We start from the raw sequence: 19,402 nt of genomic DNA, 5'->3' as shown, positions 1-19,402 counted from the left end.
CATTTCTACATTTCTGGATAGCATTCCTTCCTGCCTACAGTCATATTTTTAGTTCTTAGCTCTTCTTCACCTGTAATTAGCAAATTTAATTAATTATTTTGTAGGAAGGCTTGAACATGTTACTACCCACTTTAGGAATGCAATGAAGCAAAAATTTATCATCACTGACAGTAATAAAAATGCTGTGGATTGTCTGTGTGGAAAGGGCTGAGGGACTTGTTATTTGCTAATCAGTCAATCTGGATGGACCAATGTATGGTGTGCAAGACTGAGATATCTGGGAATGTTTGCCTCTACCATCATTTGTTCTGCAGGAGGAAGTACTGGCTGCCTTCTCTCATGATTTCTAGGAAGAAGGACTTTCAGCCTTCAAAACTAGAAATGTCCACCTATGTCAAGGACTAAATTAAATACTGAGGAGAAGACTGTAAAAGGATTTGAATGTTAGCATCTAAGTGATGGCCCAGCTGTAGGTAAGTTTAGATGGTCAATGGCATGCAGCTTCAAAAACCTCCCCAAACAAGTTGTGGGTAACACAAAAAGTTATTTAAGTCCGTATCTGCGCCCAAAACTGTCAGTGTGTCTTTAGGACCCTGCAGCTGGAAAACAGAAACAGGGGGTGGGAGGGAGGAGGAGCAGCAGGCACATCTAAAATTCGGTCTCTCAGGCACCTCACTCAGTATTTGCTGAAAGTGGAGGCTCTGCTTCCAGGGTAGGTGTTTCACTCAAGTTTCTGGCCTTGCAACTGTAGCAACTCAGAAAAATGGTATGTCACAATTGGAAACAAATTTCAAAGTGAGGTTTGCAAACTCTATGGGCTGGGAACAGGTAAGCGGGCCCAGGGGCTGGGCCGGCCCACCTGGATGCCCGGCTCTTCCCAACACACCTGCAGCATGGAGAGCAGGAGCACCAACGTCAGTGGAGTCCAGCCGGGAGCACAAGGAGGCAGCGGGTGTGGAGGTGACTCCTTGTGCCAAGAATTTCCATCTACCACTAGAACTGCTTCATAGGCTCCTGCCTTTGCCAGAGAGTTCTTTTTATCTGCCATCCTTTTTTCTCCCTTTGTCTCCCAGACTCCACGGTCGACTGTGAAGTCACATCTTGGGATAGAGAGCTGGTTTTCCCTTTGTCTTTCAAGCCATGTGGTGGCCTGGAGGGCACAACCCTGATGCTGTTTTCCCTTTGTCTCCCCACACACTGTCGGCAGTGGGGGCCGCCATTTTGGAAGGGGCCGGTACCCCGCCATTTTGGGTGTCTGGTTTTTACCGGGGGGGTTCATGATGTCGGGGAAATTAATCCACAAACAGCTGAGGTTTATGTCCATAAAGGAGACAGAGGAGTCCTGTAATTTTATTTTAATAAAGGGAGCAGCCATGGGGCATTCCCATGGGGTGTCTCAAAATTTTAACAGGATGCAGCCTCCTTTTTACCCTAATTTCCCGGCTGCATGTCCCTCTCTCTTTCCCCATTGTCTGAGGTACTTGAGAAGTACAGACTTCCTCAAATGCCTAATACCCCCTTCTAATGTATACCACACTCCCCTCATTTTTCTTCTTCCTTGTGTCTCTGTTCTTTGTCTCTAAATCCAGAGACGTAGCACAGTCTTGAGTGAGCAACAGTCTGTGTCAATTAGTGGAATTCCTATGGAATTTATGGTTCCCTGCATTGCTTCTTTCACCTCTCCATATCTGGCCCTAGCTACCATCAGGCCTACAGTTTGTTTGTAAAGACACCCCTTTCTCATTCCTTTTAATGAGATTTAGCAATTTGATATATATTTTTTTTCAGAGGTGGGTTATTTGTTGTTTTGGCGGGGCTTTCCCTATTGGTGTTTCACTTGTTATTAAACTGTTACTTTTTTCATTTATATCTACTTGTATTCATTCCTTATTGGTGGAAAGGGATTGGCTGAAACTAAGGAGAAGTAAGTCCTTTTAGAGTGTCCACCTCTTTAAATTGTCTCAACACAAGACACATACAAATGGCAAAGCCCTTGGTAATTGCAGTGTGACACTAAGTGGGGAAGGTTATTATATACCTTATGTTTTTAAGTCCTAATGTTTGCTACATCTGTAATGGGTGATATTTTTAGACTGTTCAAAAAGAAATTAGGTATTCCTGAAAGACTCCTTAATTAAAGGGGGAGAAAATCTATGAAAATAAATGACAAAAATAAAAGTTGTACTTTATTTCAGAGCTTCAAATCTCTGAAAGAGGAATGCGAACTTCTGTTTCACAAATGTGTTAATAAAATAATTACTATTTTTTTAGCTTATTCATTTGTCTGCCCACAGTCTGGATGTGGTTTTCTCTGAATTGGCCCTGAAATCTAACAAAATCCATGCATTAATGGCATTTATTCCCCAGCATGGAAATTCTGTTCTCTGTCCTCAGGGGCTGTTACATTATTTGGCAGTCACTTGCAGGAGAAACAATAATCTTTTAATCTGTGTACTTCAGCCCCAAAGACGAGCTCCAGTGCACATGCAGTTTTGAGAGATGCAGCCAACGCTGGCACGTGGATGTCTCCTGCCACCAAGAGCTGGCACGAAGCAACAGCTTTGTCCTCTGTGTGACAGCCATGAGTCAGTGAAGCCTTGGGGTACCTCAATCTAGAAAAGTTCGGCTTCGGGCAAGAACCAGTTGGTAAAGATTATCATGATAACAAGTAACATAAGGTACCTTTTTTTCTTCTTTCTTTTGGATAGTTTAAGAGTTCTGTAGCTTTTCTTAACTCTGAGCACCCATTAAAGAAACATTCTAACACAGGATGTGTCAAGTTAAAAGGCAGACAAATTATTAATATTTTCTGTTAGCAAATCTCAGAAAGGACTGAGGATCTAATGCATGCTAGTAAAGCTAGGGAGACACACCAATTACAGCAGGCTTTATATCAGCCCCTTAATGCACACCAAATATTTAAAATGAGATAGTTTGTCAAGAAGGTATCCCTCATATGTCATATGCTACACAGAACAATTTTAACAGCACCATTCCCACATTTATCTGGAAGTAACTTGTGCTTTGTCTTACTTCAAGCCTGAGATTGTCTAAGAAGAAAAAACCCCAAACCCCAAAAAACCCTCAACATTTTTCTCTGCAGTTGGTTAGAGCAAATGGTGTTTGACAGCTTCTCAGTAACAGAAACCAGATGTACAATGGCTATTCATATTCAGTCCTGTAAGTTTTTGCCCAATTTGTGCTGTAGAAATTACATTAAAAGAAATTTATGTAATTCTTTAGAAATTGTGCAATTGCCATCAAAATACAGATTATAACTATGTATTACTTCTTTTGTGCTGGTGCAATTATTCTTGGGTGGCTGTGTGGATGCATCAAAAATAATAAAGTACAGTAGAAATAGCTATTTCCTGAAATAGTTTAGCAGCTGTTACAAACTTAATGCCTTTTGAACAAAACCACAGAAAGAACTGAAAGTGTCTTTCCAGGCCTTTCCAAGGCCTTAGGTCTTTGAAGAGAAGCTGAACCACTCTGGCAACAGCATGTAGCAGATACAAAGGGCATTTGCTTTGACTAGGAATTGCAGTCAAAAATGGTTACTTGAAGCCCATCAGACAAGGCCAAGACAGTCCCTTAAAATAGATGTAATAAACTTCTATCAAAAACTAAGTATAAAAATAAAATTTTAAATTTTGATGGATTGGACATTTTGGGGAACTGCTCCTTGGTCTTAGGAAGAAGAACCATAATTTGTCTCATTTTTTCAGAGGTATGTAATAATCTGGTATTTCTTTCTATCAAAGAGTATACAGGGGAACACTGTGGAATGCTTTCTCACTTATGGGCAACATTTCATACTTTTCTATATAAATTGAGTTTTATGACATCTTCAAACATTTAGTATTAATCAAATATTAATCAAATCAACAGTAGCTGTTTATTGACACCAGTATAATGAGTTTGTTAAAATGTGAAAACAGTCAGCACATTGAAGCAGTCACTTTTGAAGTAGGTTTTTCAGCTGCAAAACACAATGTACATTTTAAGGAAAGGAGAACAAATTTACAAGAACTTTGATTCTGTCTCAGCTATTTATATTGGGCTGGAAATCCCTGTCTCTCTGTAATTACTGTGTTTATAAAAATTTCAACCAGGCCCCACCAGTCTTCCCTCAACCTCCACCACTAATTTAGCTTTTTTGTGTAGCTTGCATTTTTGTAACGAAAATAAACTGAATAGAATTTCCCTCTAGAAGCTATTTCAATAGCCAAACAAAAAAAATATAATTCATTTAACTTCTGTAGTACAAAAGCTCCTGTACAGTTACCCAGATTCAAGGTGTTTTTGTGATACAGTCACAACTGCAGAAGCTCCCTTCATCCTGGAAAGAGGATCTCAACAAAAGTAGTTTGATGATTTTGGTCTTTTTACCTCAGGAAAAAACACTCCAGTTCAAAAAAGAAGCTGACAAAACACAGACAATCAAAACACAGGCACAATAGAATCCAACAAAATGTGGGATCAACATACACTTTATGAATTCAGGAAAAAAAAAATTGCCTACACTGAAAGGGTCTCCTTGTTAAAAAGCTGGATTACATTTAATGAAATGCAAGCACACACTTCTATGCAAGAAATTGGATTGTATGAGGATCGACAAGTTGAAGTGCCAGGTCCCACACTTGAGTAAAAACAACCCTATGCAGAGTGGGAAGAGTGGCTGGAAAAGCTGTCCAGTGGAAAAGGCCCTGCAGGTGTTGCTCAATAGCAGCTGAATACAAGCCAGGTCGTGTCCAGGTGGCCAAGAAGGTCAATGGCATCCTGGCCTGTACCAGAAATAGTGTGGCCAGCAGAACGAGGGCAGGGATCGTTTGTCTGCAGTCAGAGAGTACTCGCATCGTGTGTCCAGCTCTGGGCTCCTCACTACAAAAAAGACATTGAGGTGCTGGAGCATGTCCAGAGAAGGGCAACAAAACTGGTGAAGGGTCTGGAGCACAAGTCTTAGGAAGAATGGCTGAAGGAGCTGAGGTATTTAACCTGGAGAAAGCAAGCTGTGGGGCAGCTTATCACTGCCTAAAACTACCATAAGGAGGTGCAGGGGCTGGTCTCATCTCCTGGGTAGCAAGTGACAGGATGAGAGCAAACGGTCTCAAATTGTACTGTGGAGGTTTGGATTGGATATTAGCAAAAACCTCTTCACTGAATTGGCTGCCCAAGGAAGTGTGGAATCACCATCCCTGGAAGTGTTCAAAAGGTGTGTGCATGTGCCACTTGGGGATGTGGTTTAGTGGTGAACACTGCAGTGATAGGTTAATAGCTGGATTTCATGATCATAGAGGTCTTTGCCGAACTTAAAAAGAACATAATTCTATGATTCCATTTAAGATCACAAGTAGAAATAAATCTTGTATCTAAAACCATGACAATTAACTGCAGAAAGAAAAGACATGGCAAATAATGGCATCATAAATTACAGCACAGCATGGGTCATAATGACATTTTAGCTTTCAGAATCAGGCAGAAGTACGAGACTTGTAGTGCTAAATAAAAGGACATACAAGAATGTGAAAGTGAGAGAAAGCAGCTTGCTTCTTTTTTTCATATATTGTTTTCCTTCCTGTTAACTGTGTTGGTAGTGCATATAGTGGAAAAAAAACCCCAAAAACTCTCAGAGTTCCTTCCAGGATAAAGACAGTTCATCAGAAAGCAAACCTATCCATAGACAAAAGTCACCTGATCAGCAAGGAATACAATAGATAATCACCAAATTACACTACCAGCATGTGAACTGCATCCTGCTTTTGGGGGTGGGCTTGGTCTTGCTAGCATAAATCACTTTTTATAACAGAAGATTAGGTTTCTCCCAGGTTTTAACAGCTACTTCCTTCCATTGTCTAAGAAATGATTTACTGAATTCAACAAATGTAAAAACTGCCAGCAATAGGAAGACGACATTCACAGCCTCACTCTAACTCACTGCATAACAAAGACGTCTGATTTAATTTAGCAGTGAGAAATTTGTGATTAATTATTCCACTGACAGGACTGCAATAGTATAGCACAAACCTAGGACACAAAACTTTCTGCATGTAGAGAAGATGCAGGATGTTGGTTGGTTGGTTGGTTGGTTGGTTGGTTGGTTGGTTGGTTGGTTGGTTGGTTGGGGTTTTTTTTGAGTGGGAGTGTGGATCTTAGAAGTAGTGACATGTTGGCCTAAAGATGGAGAAGGACAGCAGCAGAAAATATTTGTTTCCACTTCTATGAGATTTTCTCTTTGGCTTTAAAACAACAATCCTTCTATACATTAATAATGAAATAAAACTTTTTCCAATATTTTATTAATCGTTCAAAACCTCTTTAAAAAGTGTCATCAATATGTGGTAAAATCCATTTAGTCAAGTGTGTGTGGTTTGCAGTTAAAAAATGAGGGAAATGTCAAAAATTATGTTGACATTTATGTTGCTGAAGTATTCAGGATCTTAATTGCTAAAATATCCAGACTGGCAATAAATTAGTCCTTAACTTGAAATTTTCCTTAATTCTTATGAAAATCAATGGATTTCATAAGCATACATTTTAATTGAGCTAGAAAAGAGAATGTGTTGAAGTTCTTTGAAAAACCAACACCCTACACATATATTGTACAGATGTTTAGAGTTTGAGGACATAAAATACCTGCAGAGAGGGATTACTTCTCTCTACTTCAAGCCTACAGTAGTGGTGATCAGATGGAGCGCCTTGTCTGCATGTAATGAGATTTCCATTGCACCAGTGCAATTGAACCAGATAAAAGTTCATTTGTCAACTAGTCTAGTTGTGAGAAAGTGGTTTTGTGTAAAAGAAAAATCCAAGTGAATAAGGTCTCTGCAGCCTCCTCTGTCCTCTCTGTAAATATATTCATGCCTTGCAACTACCAGGCTATTGCAGAATGAAGGAAATAACTTTTTGTGGGCATCTCATATTAAAATATTAACAACTCTAGCAACATATACCATACTTGAGGGAGTTAATAATTCATTTCTCCTCTAGTGGGCCAATCTTCTATCTGCCTTTCCTTATTGTCCTGGTTTGAGACAAATTTGGGAGGAAATTCTGAAGTGATCTTTTCTAGAAAGCAAATTTAAGCGGCCCTTCTCCCAACTGGTTCGGGAAAAGATTTCCTTGGAGAAAAGTAGAAAAATCCTGTTTATTTAATAAGTAAAATATAAAATATGCATAAGCATAGCATAGCATCAGAAGCATTAAAAATGCATAATATTAAACAATAAAACCTCTCTCTGTCCTGAAGGGATGGCAAATTCAGAAAGTTCTTGTCGTGGGGTGCAGCTCGGCTCGCTCACTTTCCTCCTGCACTGGAAAATGCCGCGTCCCGGGTCCCGGTGGGACACAGGTGCTCCTGGTGCTCTTCTGGGTTTTCAGTCCGGAGCAGGGCTAATTGGTTCCAAGAAAAAGAAAAGTCACAGTCCAGGGAACTTCTTTGCCTCAACTAGCTAAAAAAAACTAACTAAAAGCAAAGGAGAGCTCTCTCCTACTGCCTGTCCGTGCTGAAGACACGGAGAGAGAGCGAGGAATGCGGGGGAGTGAGCGCAGCTTCTGCAAACAAACTCCGCGCTTCTTCTCCCCCGCTTCGCTCTCGGAACCAGTCTTAAAGGTGCAGAACTAATATCCAGCATAAACAGAACAGATGATTGGGGATACAAGCATCATAAAGTCACCCTAGGACAACTGTCTTCTGTGCTGTCCATCTGATACCAATTGTAATTTCAATCATGGAAACTTACAGATTTTCATGCATTGAGTCTTTAACCTGAAGGACTCGGTGAATTTGCAAGGGGAAACGTTCAAAGACTCAGAATGGAAGCTCAACTCACAGAAACTGTACTGAAGACGCATGATATGATACATATAGAGTAAGTTTAAGACGTCTTGCCTATCTCCCAGAGACAGAGGGATTATAAGGCAGACAGAAAAGCATCGCAGCAAAGACTACGGTTCCCTGAGAAACAAACAAACAAAAAACCAACAAAAACCCCAAAATTGCCTTTAACAGCATCACTTGCAGATAGAGGACACTTTGTTTTTCTATTCTGTGTCTCAAGACCTGATGCTATAGCTGCTGCTATCCCTGCCTGGAGGGCTGCAGCTCAGATGCATTACATGAAGCAGGCAAAGAAGAGAATACTCTGAGAATTATTTCTGGAAAGACTTGGAGCCATCATGGCTGACATACTCTATGGTGGAGATTTAATAAACCGCAGTGGTCTTCCCTATCTCTACTTTCTTAAACATTTTCCCCAAGTAGGATCGGAAAAAAGGTATCTACAGACTAGAATGAAGGAAAGAATGTGTTTCACGTGTTCCAGGTCTCCTACTTCCACACTACTGAATGCATCCCTCCTGTCCAAAATGCTCTGGAATCTCTGACTCTGCAAAACCAAAAGACCTCTGGGGGAAACAAGCTTTGCAGGGATCACAGAATCACAGAATGGGTAAGGCTGGAAGAGACCACAGTGGGACACCTAGCTCAATCTCCCTGCTCACACAGGGCTCCCTAGATCATGTTAATCAGGAGTTTGTCCAGGTGGCTTTTGAATACCCCCAGGGAAGGAGTCTCCACAACCTCTCTGGACAGCCTATTCCAGTGCTCAGAAGAGGTTCCTTCCCCTGTTCAGGTGAAACATCCCATGTTCCAGTTTCTGCCCACTGCTTCTCATCCTGTTGCTCATGACCAAGAAGAGCCTTGGTCCTACCTCTTGATGTCCTCCCTTCATATACTTCAGACATTGAAAAAATCTCCTTTCGGTCTGCTCTCCTCTAGCCTAAAGAGGAGTCCCAGCTCCCTCAGGCTCTCCTCATGAACAAGGTGCTCCAGTACTCTCCTCATCTTCAATGCCTTCCTCTGGAATTGCTCCAGGAGCTCAGAACTGGTCACAACACTCCAGATGTGGACTCACCAGGACTGAGCAGAGAGGCAGGATCACCTCTCATGACCTCCTGGACACAGTCCCTAATGCACCCCAAGCTACCAGTGGCTCTCTGACATAAGGGCACACTGCTGACTTATGGACAGATTATTGCATACCATGACCCACTTCTCCAGAGCTGCTTCAGAGCAACTCAGCCCCAGCCTGTACTGGTGCATGCAGCTCTTTCTCCCCTGGTGAAGGACCCTGCTCCTGCCTTTGATGAATTTCAGAGGGTTCCTCTCTGAACACGTCTCCAACCTGTCCAGATTCTTCTGAACGACAGCACAACATTCTGGGGTATTGGCCACTTCTGGATCCAGTGCTTACACCTGGGGGACACCACAGCCCTCCAGCTGGACCCTGTACCATTGATCACAAGCCTCTAGAGACCTGCCATAGAGCCCATTCTCAATCCACCTCACCATCTGCTCATCCAGCTCACATTTCCTGAGCTTGCCTATCAGAATGTCAAGGCACAGAGTGTCAAAAGCCTGGCTGAAGCCCAAGAAGACCATATTCACTGCTCTCCCTTCATTTATCCAGTCAGATATCCCATTGCAGAAGGCAATCATCTCCAATTTGGCTTCTTCCATAGCTATGACATGACAGTAACCATTAAAGTTCATAAAATACACATCTGTTAAGTGTTAAGAAAAAACAACTAGTCAATGATCTGGTATGAAAAGCGGGAAAGTCCAACACTCCTTTAATGAACTGCAATAAATTGTGCTTCAGATTGTCGTGAATCACAAAATCACAAAACGGAAGATTAATTATTACATAAGTAAGAGTTGAACACTTGCATATTACCAGTCTAAAGAAAGAAGAGCCAAACATTTATAGTACTAGCCCACACACACTAATATAGTCTGTTTCCCTGACATAAAGATGGCCCTGCATTAATAAGGCTAGAATTTAAATTTAAGCTTGTATCAGACAAGCCAAGTGTACTAGAAATCCTTCACGCATTTATTTATCACATATTGCACCCAGCTGTATAGTAGAAAGGTTCTTGTTTTACATACGAAGAACTGAAGCAGAGGTATTTAAGTCCAGATCACATAAGCTATTTAGGCACTTAATCTGTGTGCAACATATCTCTGACTCTATGCCTAAATTATTTTAATTGGATCATTCATGATGCCTGCTCTGGAAACAGTATTTTTTCCATAGCATACAGTGTTGAAATAATTTCAGTCCTGTTTTTAGTCACTGGCAATCTGCCCCTGCAACCCTCTCACCTTGTTCCCAGCTTTTTCTTAGGAATGCAGAGTAATACATTTTTCCACAGCTCTTTAGCACCCTCTAGCGTTTTATTTTTCTAATCAAAATGTCATTCTTTTTTAACTGCTGCGACATTAAGAAAATCAGACTATATGCAAAGTCTTTGACAAATACAGCATAAAGATCAGTAACGTAAGTAACCAAAAAGCAAGAAAAACAAGAGAGGGTTCTAAGTGTCCATACCATGCCAAAAAACGGGTTAGGAGAAGGAAACTAAAAACTTGAAGGGACACCAAGGGACACAAAAGTGATGTAGGTATTTTAGAAGTCATCTGTACCAGAGTGTTAGAATATTAATTCCATGGTTATCTGATTGATCACATCCTATAGTGGATTAAAAAAAAAGAAAACAAAGGAGGCAAACACAGATATAAACCCTGATAGATTGACTGATTTTTCTGTAACCAGAAAAAAAAAAAGAACCAAAAATATCTGATCACAGTAATTGTTGGGCTATCAAGAAACAGCAGGCTACATTGGTTTTCGCTGTGATATAATTTGTTTTCTTCAAGCAGCTCATACATTCTGGATTGATGACCAGAACAGTGTTGATAACACAGCTATGTTTTTGTTATTGCTGAGCAGCATTTATATAGCACCAAGGCATTACTCTCACACTGCCCCACTAGCACACTGCACAAAAAACTGGTAGGGACACAGCTGGGACAGTTGACCCCAGCTGACCAGAGGGATATCCGTATCATACAGCATCACATTCATCTTAGGGAAAAGAAGGAAGGGTATTTGGAGTTATGCAGTCTGTGTTCCCAAGTAAGTGTTAAGCACGATGGAGCCCTGCTTTCCTCGGAGTGGTGAACACCGACGTTCACAGTAAGTAGTGAATGAATTCTGTATTTTACTTTGCCTATTAAGCTGCCCTTAACTCATTAATTTTTTCACTTTTAGCCTTCCAATTCTCTTCCCCATCCCACCAGGTGTGAGTGAGTGAGTGGCTTACCGAAGTCAACTCACAACACAGGCAAAATGGGACTTAGCAAACAGATGCGTACCTCAGAATGTTGCATTCAGTGGGTGGAAATAAAACAACTGTTGAAGCAACGTATAGGGCAAGGGAGAGCAGGGAGGAACAAAGAGGGAGTAGGTAGAAAGACCTATAGAAAGTCAATCAACACACCCCTCACTGCAAGTCTAGTCTATCTTCTCACTGGCACTGCCTTTCCTTCAGCCTTCTGTTGAGCATTTGCATCTCCATGAACAAAAGATTCATTGATCCCATTGTCAATGCCCCTTGAAAAAAAACAAAATAAAACAATCAAAACCCCAGCACTTCTGACCATGACAAGTAACTTTCTAGAAGAAACTCCCAGTCTCATTTGGCAGCATAAACTCAATCACTAAAACAATCAAAGGCTATGTGGAACATGCCAGGATAACAAATAAATTGCACATGGACTAAGAAGGAAAAGACCAGAGAAAATAACTAAGAGGTAGAAGCAGGGGCAGCACTCCCATGAGTGAAATTTAGTCATGCTCTTGACTGCTTGGTATGAGAGCCTAGATGGAATCTCACCATGTCTAACACCATGACACACAGGTTGTACAATGTTTTCTATCTGGAAAGGGAAAAAATGTGATCCACAGATAACTTGTTCTTTATTTCACACCAATTGCTGTTCTCATGCATGTCCTCATATGATATTCATTCTGTACACAGGGATTTTCACGGCTCACATTAACAAAGTAATCCAGACTGTTTTGTTCGTTCTCTCAGGCCAAGAGGTAAACAAAGAGTAAGCACAAACAGAACTACTGAGGTATGTTGGAGCAAGTCTAATCAAAAGATTTCTAAAGGAACAGAATTCAATTCCGTACCACTTCAGGAGGGCTGTGAATACTTGTCCAGGCAAATACCAATCTGGCAACCCTCCAGAAGGCTCTCCAGTTTCATGGAGGTATGATAGCTTGCTCAGAGATCCCTTAACTTGGATTGCATTGCTCAATACTGAATACACACAGCAGCAGCTCCAGAGGTGAATTCTACCTTTAGTCTTTTATGGAGACTGAAGTATTTAACTGAGTGTGCTTTTGGAATGCTTTGAGCTGTGGGTAAGGCAAATTTCAGTCTTGCTCCTCCTAAGAGAAAGACATAACCAACGCTTCCCAGCATTGTGTCTTTCATAGCATATAATTCTTCACAAAAATGTCTGTCTGGATGAGGAGGTATTTTGAATACTTTCATAAATATTTGAATAATGTCCATGTGAAGGCTGTGTCTAACAGTGTTTCACATCAAAATACTCCAGCAACGTAGGAAAGATTTCAGACTTGATGGAAGAGGCCTCAAGTTGGAAAATGACCAAAATTCCAAAACATTCAGGCAACTGCTGGTATAAAATACTGAAGTGAAACCTCCTCATGGAGCAAGATGAAGTGGACAATTCTTTTACGTACAATATCTATAAGGAGGAAAAAAAATTAAAACACAAATCACCTTAAGGCAGGAAAAATACTTAAAATTTACATCTTTTAAAGACGTCACCATAAGAATAATGCTTCCATCACTTCTGACAGAAGGGTAACTGAACAATTTAAATCCTTGAGAGTCTGTGAAGCATTAATACTTTATGAAAGATGTTATCAAAAAAAGTATAGTGTATAGGTTTGTAATGCTATACCCATTATTTAAATCTTCCTTGGGAAATTCTTAGCATCTGTACTAAACCATAACAAACAGATGTTCTCATGAAAAGCACACAGAGTTATAAAACTAGGATATAAACCCCTGCAGAAACTTCTGCTAGAAACACTAGCTGTATAAAAAGCATTTTAGTATTACAATCAGAGTGAGAAAGCATGCAAAGGAAAAAACCCAACCAAAAAAACATACCAGTAAATTCTAATTTCTCTGTTAGAAGCTAGAGGCTTTAAGACTTTCCAAAAATAGGATCTCAAAAAAATAATAAAAATTAGTAACAACTTCAAAACAAAGACAACACACATGATTAGTGGGTCTGAGTATTTAGCTTTAAAAGGGCCTGACTTATTTTATTTTTCTTCCTCAAATGCCTAGGACCTGAATCTTACTGCCTAAAAATGTAAATATTAGAAGTGCTCAGGTACAGTAAAAATAGTTGACTTTCAGACAAACAGAAGATATGGTATTCTGCTGAGACTAAGTATGACAAACATCCCTACTTAACTGGAATTCACAAGCAGAGCTGTTGAACTTACTGCACAATGCTTTTGTAGGATTGACCTGCTGTCCAGCAAGCAGCTGCTGCAGCTTCTTGATGTCTATGCATACTTCAGCCATACTTTCCGGATCTCTGCCTTGAGCAGAACTTTGACATCCATCCTCTGATGCTAAAAGTGTAAAGGCGAAACACTTAGTCCAAACATAAAATGCAATTTCAACACCCATAAGGACACACCTGAAAACTGCTGAAGTGCTGGAACTCAAATGGCTTGCTTTTCAGAACAGTGCAAGGAAAAGAAAGCCCAGTTTCCTTACCAAACTGTCAAGAATAATGGAAGAGGTTCCCCACCACCACCCCAAACATGAAACAGACACTCCACTGGCTACTTTTTCCTTTAAGATTTCATTTGAAGACTTCAAAGTACTTGATGCTATTTCCTAAAGAACAAAAGGTAAGTACTGTTACAAGCAACACACTTCAGTAATAAGATCAGACAGATACAAGAGGTAACAGGGAAACTTACCCCAGGGAGGATTTCCCAGGTCTTTAAAATGTGTTGTTACCGATACTAAGTCAGTTTCTATTTTCAAGTTCATTTCACCGCTCAAATTTGCTTCAATCACCTGCAATCAATCTCAATTTTAGACAACCCACTTTCACACTGCAGAATTACAGAAGAATACAGTTTGGTTTTGTTCAAATACAAGATTCCAGGAGTACTTCAGTGCAAGTCAACCATACTTTCTGAAAATTGCTTGAACATTTGAATGTTCAGCTATGAAATGCATTTCTCACCATTGCCATGTGAATTATTCTAGACCAAACTTTCAGAAGTTATGAAAATAAAGAAATTTAATTGCTCTCCAGTACTTTTCGAACAAGTATTAGCTTTGGGAAGTTCATGTGCTGAGGAAAAGGCTTCAGAAATACGAGACTGAAGCTGAAGAAATGCAAAGATTCCTGAATTTCCATTCAACAAATAGAAAGGCACCTACACAGTCTATATGACACACACAGAAAATGGGATGCTCTGGGAGCTGACAGTGCTGCTTTCAAAAATTTAAAACAGACAACAGCTGGATCAGATCAGTAACTCTAAGGACTCTGAACTGACAGAAGTCCTGGAAAAGTGCTAAAAGCTTTCAAATTCCATCCTGAAAGCTGGAAGGAGATTATATATGGTCTTACACAAATCCCAAGCAGATCAGAGGATTCCTAAAGCACAACTAAGCACTTTATTTCTGTGTTTAGATGAATTCTCGGTAATTAAAAAAAAACCAACTAAACTTGCACTGCGACCAGAATCTTGTACAGAATAGAGATGTTAAGCTCCCAAATGATGGACAAGTACTATCAGAAATTGCTTCTAGACCCATTTTACAGCATTGATCTTGACCAGTTTTATTACCAGGACGCATCTTGCAAAAATAATTAATTGTGACACTTAATGTTTTTGTTCTCTAACAGCATGAAATCAAGGCACTTAGTATAAATTCAATCCCATCATACAACTCTCCTGTCTGAGAAAGAGCCTTAGCTCCACAAACAAAAGTACTGTGCTCGATTTTGTGTAAGCATATCCACCAAGGACATGGGAGAAGGAAAGAAAGTAAAAACAAAGCCCCCCAAAAAATCTCACAAAAGAAAAGAGTTTGACATGTATTTGCAGGATGACTTCCAGTTGCATAACTGCCAGTAACTCCGGGTAATCTCACAACTCTTCCAAGTCTTGAAAAAACAAAACTGTTCCAATTTCAGGACTCTTAGTTAACAGAAGATTTCCTATTTATCAAAACTGGTATGAACAGCATCAAACCCAAATTATTCCAAAGCTCTACACTTACTGACTTTCATATCAGTCAATTAGGGTGACTGTGAACAAAAACATCTAAATAAAACCCTTTTCTGTCCAACTGTAGAGGGCTTCTTTCAATTAAAAGGCCCATCAGCACTCTGGAAATCCAGGGTAGACTGCAAATCCAACCTTCAGTCAAAAGCACAGTGTGCCATCTGGGGGCTATTAGCACAATTTCCTTGAAACCCTACATCAAGTTTACCTAAAGTTCATTCACAGACACCTAACACAACGCTCACTTAACAGGCATTTCCTTAATGAAATAACCTGGAAAGTCTGCAGCTAGATTTCTGAAGGACTGTCATTTCTTACCAGCTATAAAGAGTGGCTTGTAGCAACACAATGCCATGTTCTTTCTTTCGTGTATGGATTTAGTACAAAGAGCATAATTTCCCGAGAAGCTCAGGAAAAGCTCTTCAGTAAAATAAATCCCATCGTTCTTTTCGGCCTTTACACAGGATTCAGGCCTTGATTTCAATGTTTAACTCATCTCAAAATAAGATAATGTGGCAGCACCAGTTTTGACAACGTGTTGTGTCCCTCATGAAATAACATCTGTAGCACATGGGCTTTAAGTGCCTTAACTTACAATGAAATTGCTGAGATTCTTCATTCTTTCCACAACACTCTTCATTGTTTTCAGCGCTGGTAGGTAAATACTGACCTGGGAATACGTAAGAACTGCATTTACACAAGTATTTCAGATGTGATTGGGACACATTTATTTATACTTTCAATTCTATCTTAGTTTGGACTGAGTTATCTATGGCTTTCAGGTCATCATTCTAGCAATTGTTCCAGACATAATATTCCAAGTCTCTGTTCAAAACAGAGGCATGTTTTTGCAGATCAGATTCTCATATGAACATTTTTGTTCCTAGATAGTCAATTACTACAGCCAAAAAGGAAAGAACAAGATTCCCATTATACTGCAGTAATTGCTGGAACTGCAGCAGTGTAAATCTGAAATAAAAGAACACAATACTTCAAGTTTCTTCTTGCATGCCTTCAGAATCTAAATACTCTTATCTATAGAGGTAACAGACATCTATAACCTCAAATAGCACATTTGTACAAGGACCTTTCCTTGCAACTCTGCTAAAAGTCAAAAAGGATATTGAGAGGATATATAAGTCAGGAGGAAACACGTATATCTTTAACTCTGCCAGATAGGCCATAAATTTCAGAAAGAACAGATTAGTTGGCCATGTGGCACCTAAACAGCTGAAACAGTCTAAACTTGTGTGGTTTAAAGGTGCCCCAGACTAAAGCCATGCGAGTCCTTTTCTCCTCCCTTCCTTTGCTGTGAACATCACAGAAGCAATTGGCAATCACCTGCTCTGTTTCCATAGGTTCTGGGCTCTCTTGTCAGGATAGAAGCCATGTTCCATACCCCTCCAAAACTGTAGCCTCCAGTCTTCCCTCTTTCCTTTCAACTCCCTTCCAAACTCTACCAGTAGTATACTCTGTAGCAATACCATTCCACTTGCAAACTCCCCTTTCATTAGGGAATATAAAAACAGAGGCTTACATCAAAGTCCGGCACACTGGGCTCTCTGAAGTCATTCCACATTCTTCTAGGAATAACTCCCACAGGAATGTCATGTGTCACAATCCTGCTGCTGCTTGATAAGGATGGCTTGAGGGAAAAAGAGGATGCTCTTGCAGTTAAACACAAGACTGGAATTCTAAATTTAAATTTTTCAGAGCCACTCTGGGAAATGCTATAACTACATGCCCCACACTCAGTTCCAGTTTTCCCTCAGTTCCTATCAATATGCTTTTAAGTGGGTTGTCCTTATGAATGAGGAAGGATTTGTGATGAATCAGTCACTAGTGTATCTATAAGCTATCCTTAGAGCTGAAGAGGTGAACCAGCAGAGTTAACAACAACAAAAGAATCAGAAGTCAGCATACAAAATCAGGAAAAACAAAGGCAAAACACAGAGCCAAACACTGAAACCTCCTTCACCTAATGGCTTCAATGAAAAGGCAATAATCCAGAGAAGATACAGAGGATAAAGGAATGGAGAAAAGCAGACATTAGAAAAAGTTGTTTCAATAACATAGCTTTTTTTCTTCCTCCACCTCCTCCTTGCCTTTTGGAAAATACAAAGCTGGTTTAGCTGTATGCTACCAACCATAATGGCAAGAAAGACTTGTGAAATGGAAAATGGCACAATGTTTCTTTAGTTTTCTAGAATTAAACCAAATATTACCCTTTGATCTTAGAAAAGCACTAATTTTTAAAAAATTTTTTCTTAATAATGAATGTGAAAGCATGGTTGCACTTACTAGCTCCACAGCAACACTGAGACAGGGACAGTGTTTATTAGTCAACTTGATCTTCACTGCCTTAGCATTCTGGGCAGTTTTTAATGCTCTTGACAGGTTCTCAGGCACCAACTCTAAATAGATTTCATTATGCTCTGCAGCTACTCCTTCCATCTGAAATTCGTCGAAGAAATTCCCCTACAATTTTTGAAAGTTGGGAAATAAAGCAAACAAGAGGAGCAAGTTTTAATTGTCAGACCTTAAGCTTAGAACTGCATGTGTACAGCAGAAACTCTCCTCTGCCTGGGATCACCCGAGTAATCACAACAGGCTACAAAACCATGAAGACTCATGGCCTCAGACTACACCAATTAATGTCCTCCCCTAACACCTAATCAATCTGTGAGACTGTGAGTTATGCTTTCCCGTTTCCACGTGGGCCAGCACACACTGAAGCTTTACATTGAAGTGACAATCAAGGTAAAGGAAATATCCAACCTGAAACACCCATGCAACCAGACAGACCTTGAGAGACCTGGCACATCGAAGGTGAGGGCAACAAGAGACACCTCGTACATCAAACCAAAATTGCATGCTCTGTTTTCAACATGTGGCTACGGAACTTCCCTGGGCTCACCTGGCTCAGCTCACACCACATACTGGCGCCTCCATTTGCTACTTTATCGGAGAGGATGAAGTACAGCTTGCAGACAGTAAGGCGCAGGATGCAGGTCTTGGCTAACTTGGCGATTGTGTTAACGATACCTGCCGGAGGGAGGGAAGGAAGAAGGATATTACAGCGGCGATCGCTCCATGCACCCTGGCCTCTGCGGGACACAAAAACCTTCCGCTCATGCTGCACCTTCGGGGCGAAGGAAAGCGCCTCATGCCACCTCCTCCCAGGAAAGGACTGCGGTCCTCACCTCCCTTCCCCTTTCCTTTGCCCGAGAAAGCCGGCCCCAGCCGCTCAGCGAGACTCTGCCGCCCTCCAAGCCTGCCCCGGCACACTCACGGCTGAAGTGGTTAAGGCAGGCGAGATCCACGATCTTAGCCCGAAATCGCATGGCGGCGAGGGGCGGCGAGGGGCCGGCAGGGCCCTCAGGCTCAGGGAGAGGGACCCCTCAGCGCGAACAGCCCGGCGGGGACAGCGGCCATGGCAGCCGCTCCCCGCATGCGCGGCGCCATCGGCAGCGTCTGGGAGCGGTGGGCCGCGCTTCCTTCCGCTGCTGCGGCCGTGGGTGATGTCCGCGCTGGAAGGCTTGGCTGGAAAATGCACCCCGGAACCTCCGTGAGAATTCGTCTGCATGGGTCCCGGCCCCGATGTGTCGAGAAATTCCTTTTTCACATCCAAGGGAGCGCTTGCAACAGACACCATCAGCTCCTGGCAGGGGCCAAGCCCCGACCCTGCCCCACAGGACGCGGTGGTGAGGAAGGAAAGCGACAGTCGAGTTAGAAAGTGGAGCGAACAGAGCTTTGTGAGGGGTTTTTCCATGGCCCCGTTGTCAGCCACAGCTTTGTGAGGGGTTTTTCCACGGCCTCGTTGTCAGCCAGGCCGCTCAGAAGGCGCTGGGCAGCCGAAAGTGTTTTGGGAAGGATATTCTCTGTCAAACCGGGCACCTCATGTAGTCAGGCTCCTGGCTTAGTGCATGGTGGACAGGAATTTATGCAAAGGTTGGAATAGTTGAAGGAAATAGAAAGTGAAGAAAAACTTTGCTTTACCTAGTCAGTGTGCAGCATGCCTGTTTCCTATAGACGGTATCCTTTGCCTTGATGATTGCGGTCCCTTGCAGTCCTTCAAAACTACAGTATTTGCAGGGACAATTTTCTAGTGTTCTTTTTTTGGTCTGTCAGGATTGTCTGGTGTTCTTTTGTCACACTGCAAGCTCCCCAGGTCAGCTAAATTA

The 19,402-nt window shown here is 41.3% G+C and overlaps 1 protein-coding gene across 2 annotated transcripts; it reads right to left on the bottom strand.

The window, feature by feature from the left end:
• Positions 1–9,601: 9,601 nt before the first annotated feature.
• Positions 9,602–18,708, bottom strand: HUS1 (HUS1 checkpoint clamp component). Of its 2 annotated transcripts, none has more exons than XM_014877246.2 (8): positions 18,511–18,708; positions 18,136–18,263; positions 17,520–17,696; positions 16,756–16,863; positions 15,814–15,888; positions 13,893–13,992; positions 13,404–13,535; positions 9,602–12,628 (listed from the first exon to the last, which is right to left on the bottom strand). In XM_014877246.2, exons 1-8 carry the CDS (start codon positions 18,560–18,562, stop codon positions 12,546–12,548), a joined length of 855 nt encoding a protein of 284 aa, XP_014732732.1. In that variant the 5' UTR covers positions 18,563–18,708; the 3' UTR covers positions 9,602–12,545. The 2 variants fall into 2 exon arrangements, with proteins under 2 accessions (XP_014732732.1, XP_088024211.1); XM_088168085.1 differs by having other exon boundaries at positions 18,422–18,651.
• Between the last annotated feature and the right edge of the window lie 694 nt (positions 18,709–19,402).

The sequence above is a fragment of the Sturnus vulgaris genome, chromosome 1 (assembly GCF_052056855.1).
Source record: "Sturnus vulgaris isolate bStuVul1 chromosome 1, bStuVul1.hap1, whole genome shotgun sequence".
In the NCBI taxonomy this organism is placed as follows: Eukaryota; Metazoa; Chordata; class Aves; order Passeriformes; family Sturnidae; genus Sturnus; species Sturnus vulgaris.
This window is presented reverse-complemented; position numbering and strand designations above follow the sequence as displayed.

What these genes read in the sequence shown, in the direction of transcription:
- HUS1 (XM_014877246.2), bottom strand. Translation starts at nt 18,562, where the DNA reads ATGCGATTTCGGGCTAAGATCGTGGATCTCGCCTGCCTTAACCACTTC. An exon ending in CTGCCTTAACCACTTCAGCC is followed by an intron (nt 18,264 to 18,510) that starts GTGAGTGTGCCG and finishes TCCCTCCGGCAG; the next exon opens with GTATCGTTAACACAATCGCC. An exon ending in CCTGGGAAATCCTCCCTGGG is followed by an intron (nt 13,536 to 13,892) that starts GTAAGTTTCCCT and finishes TTACACTTTTAG; the next exon opens with CATCAGAGGATGGATGTCAA.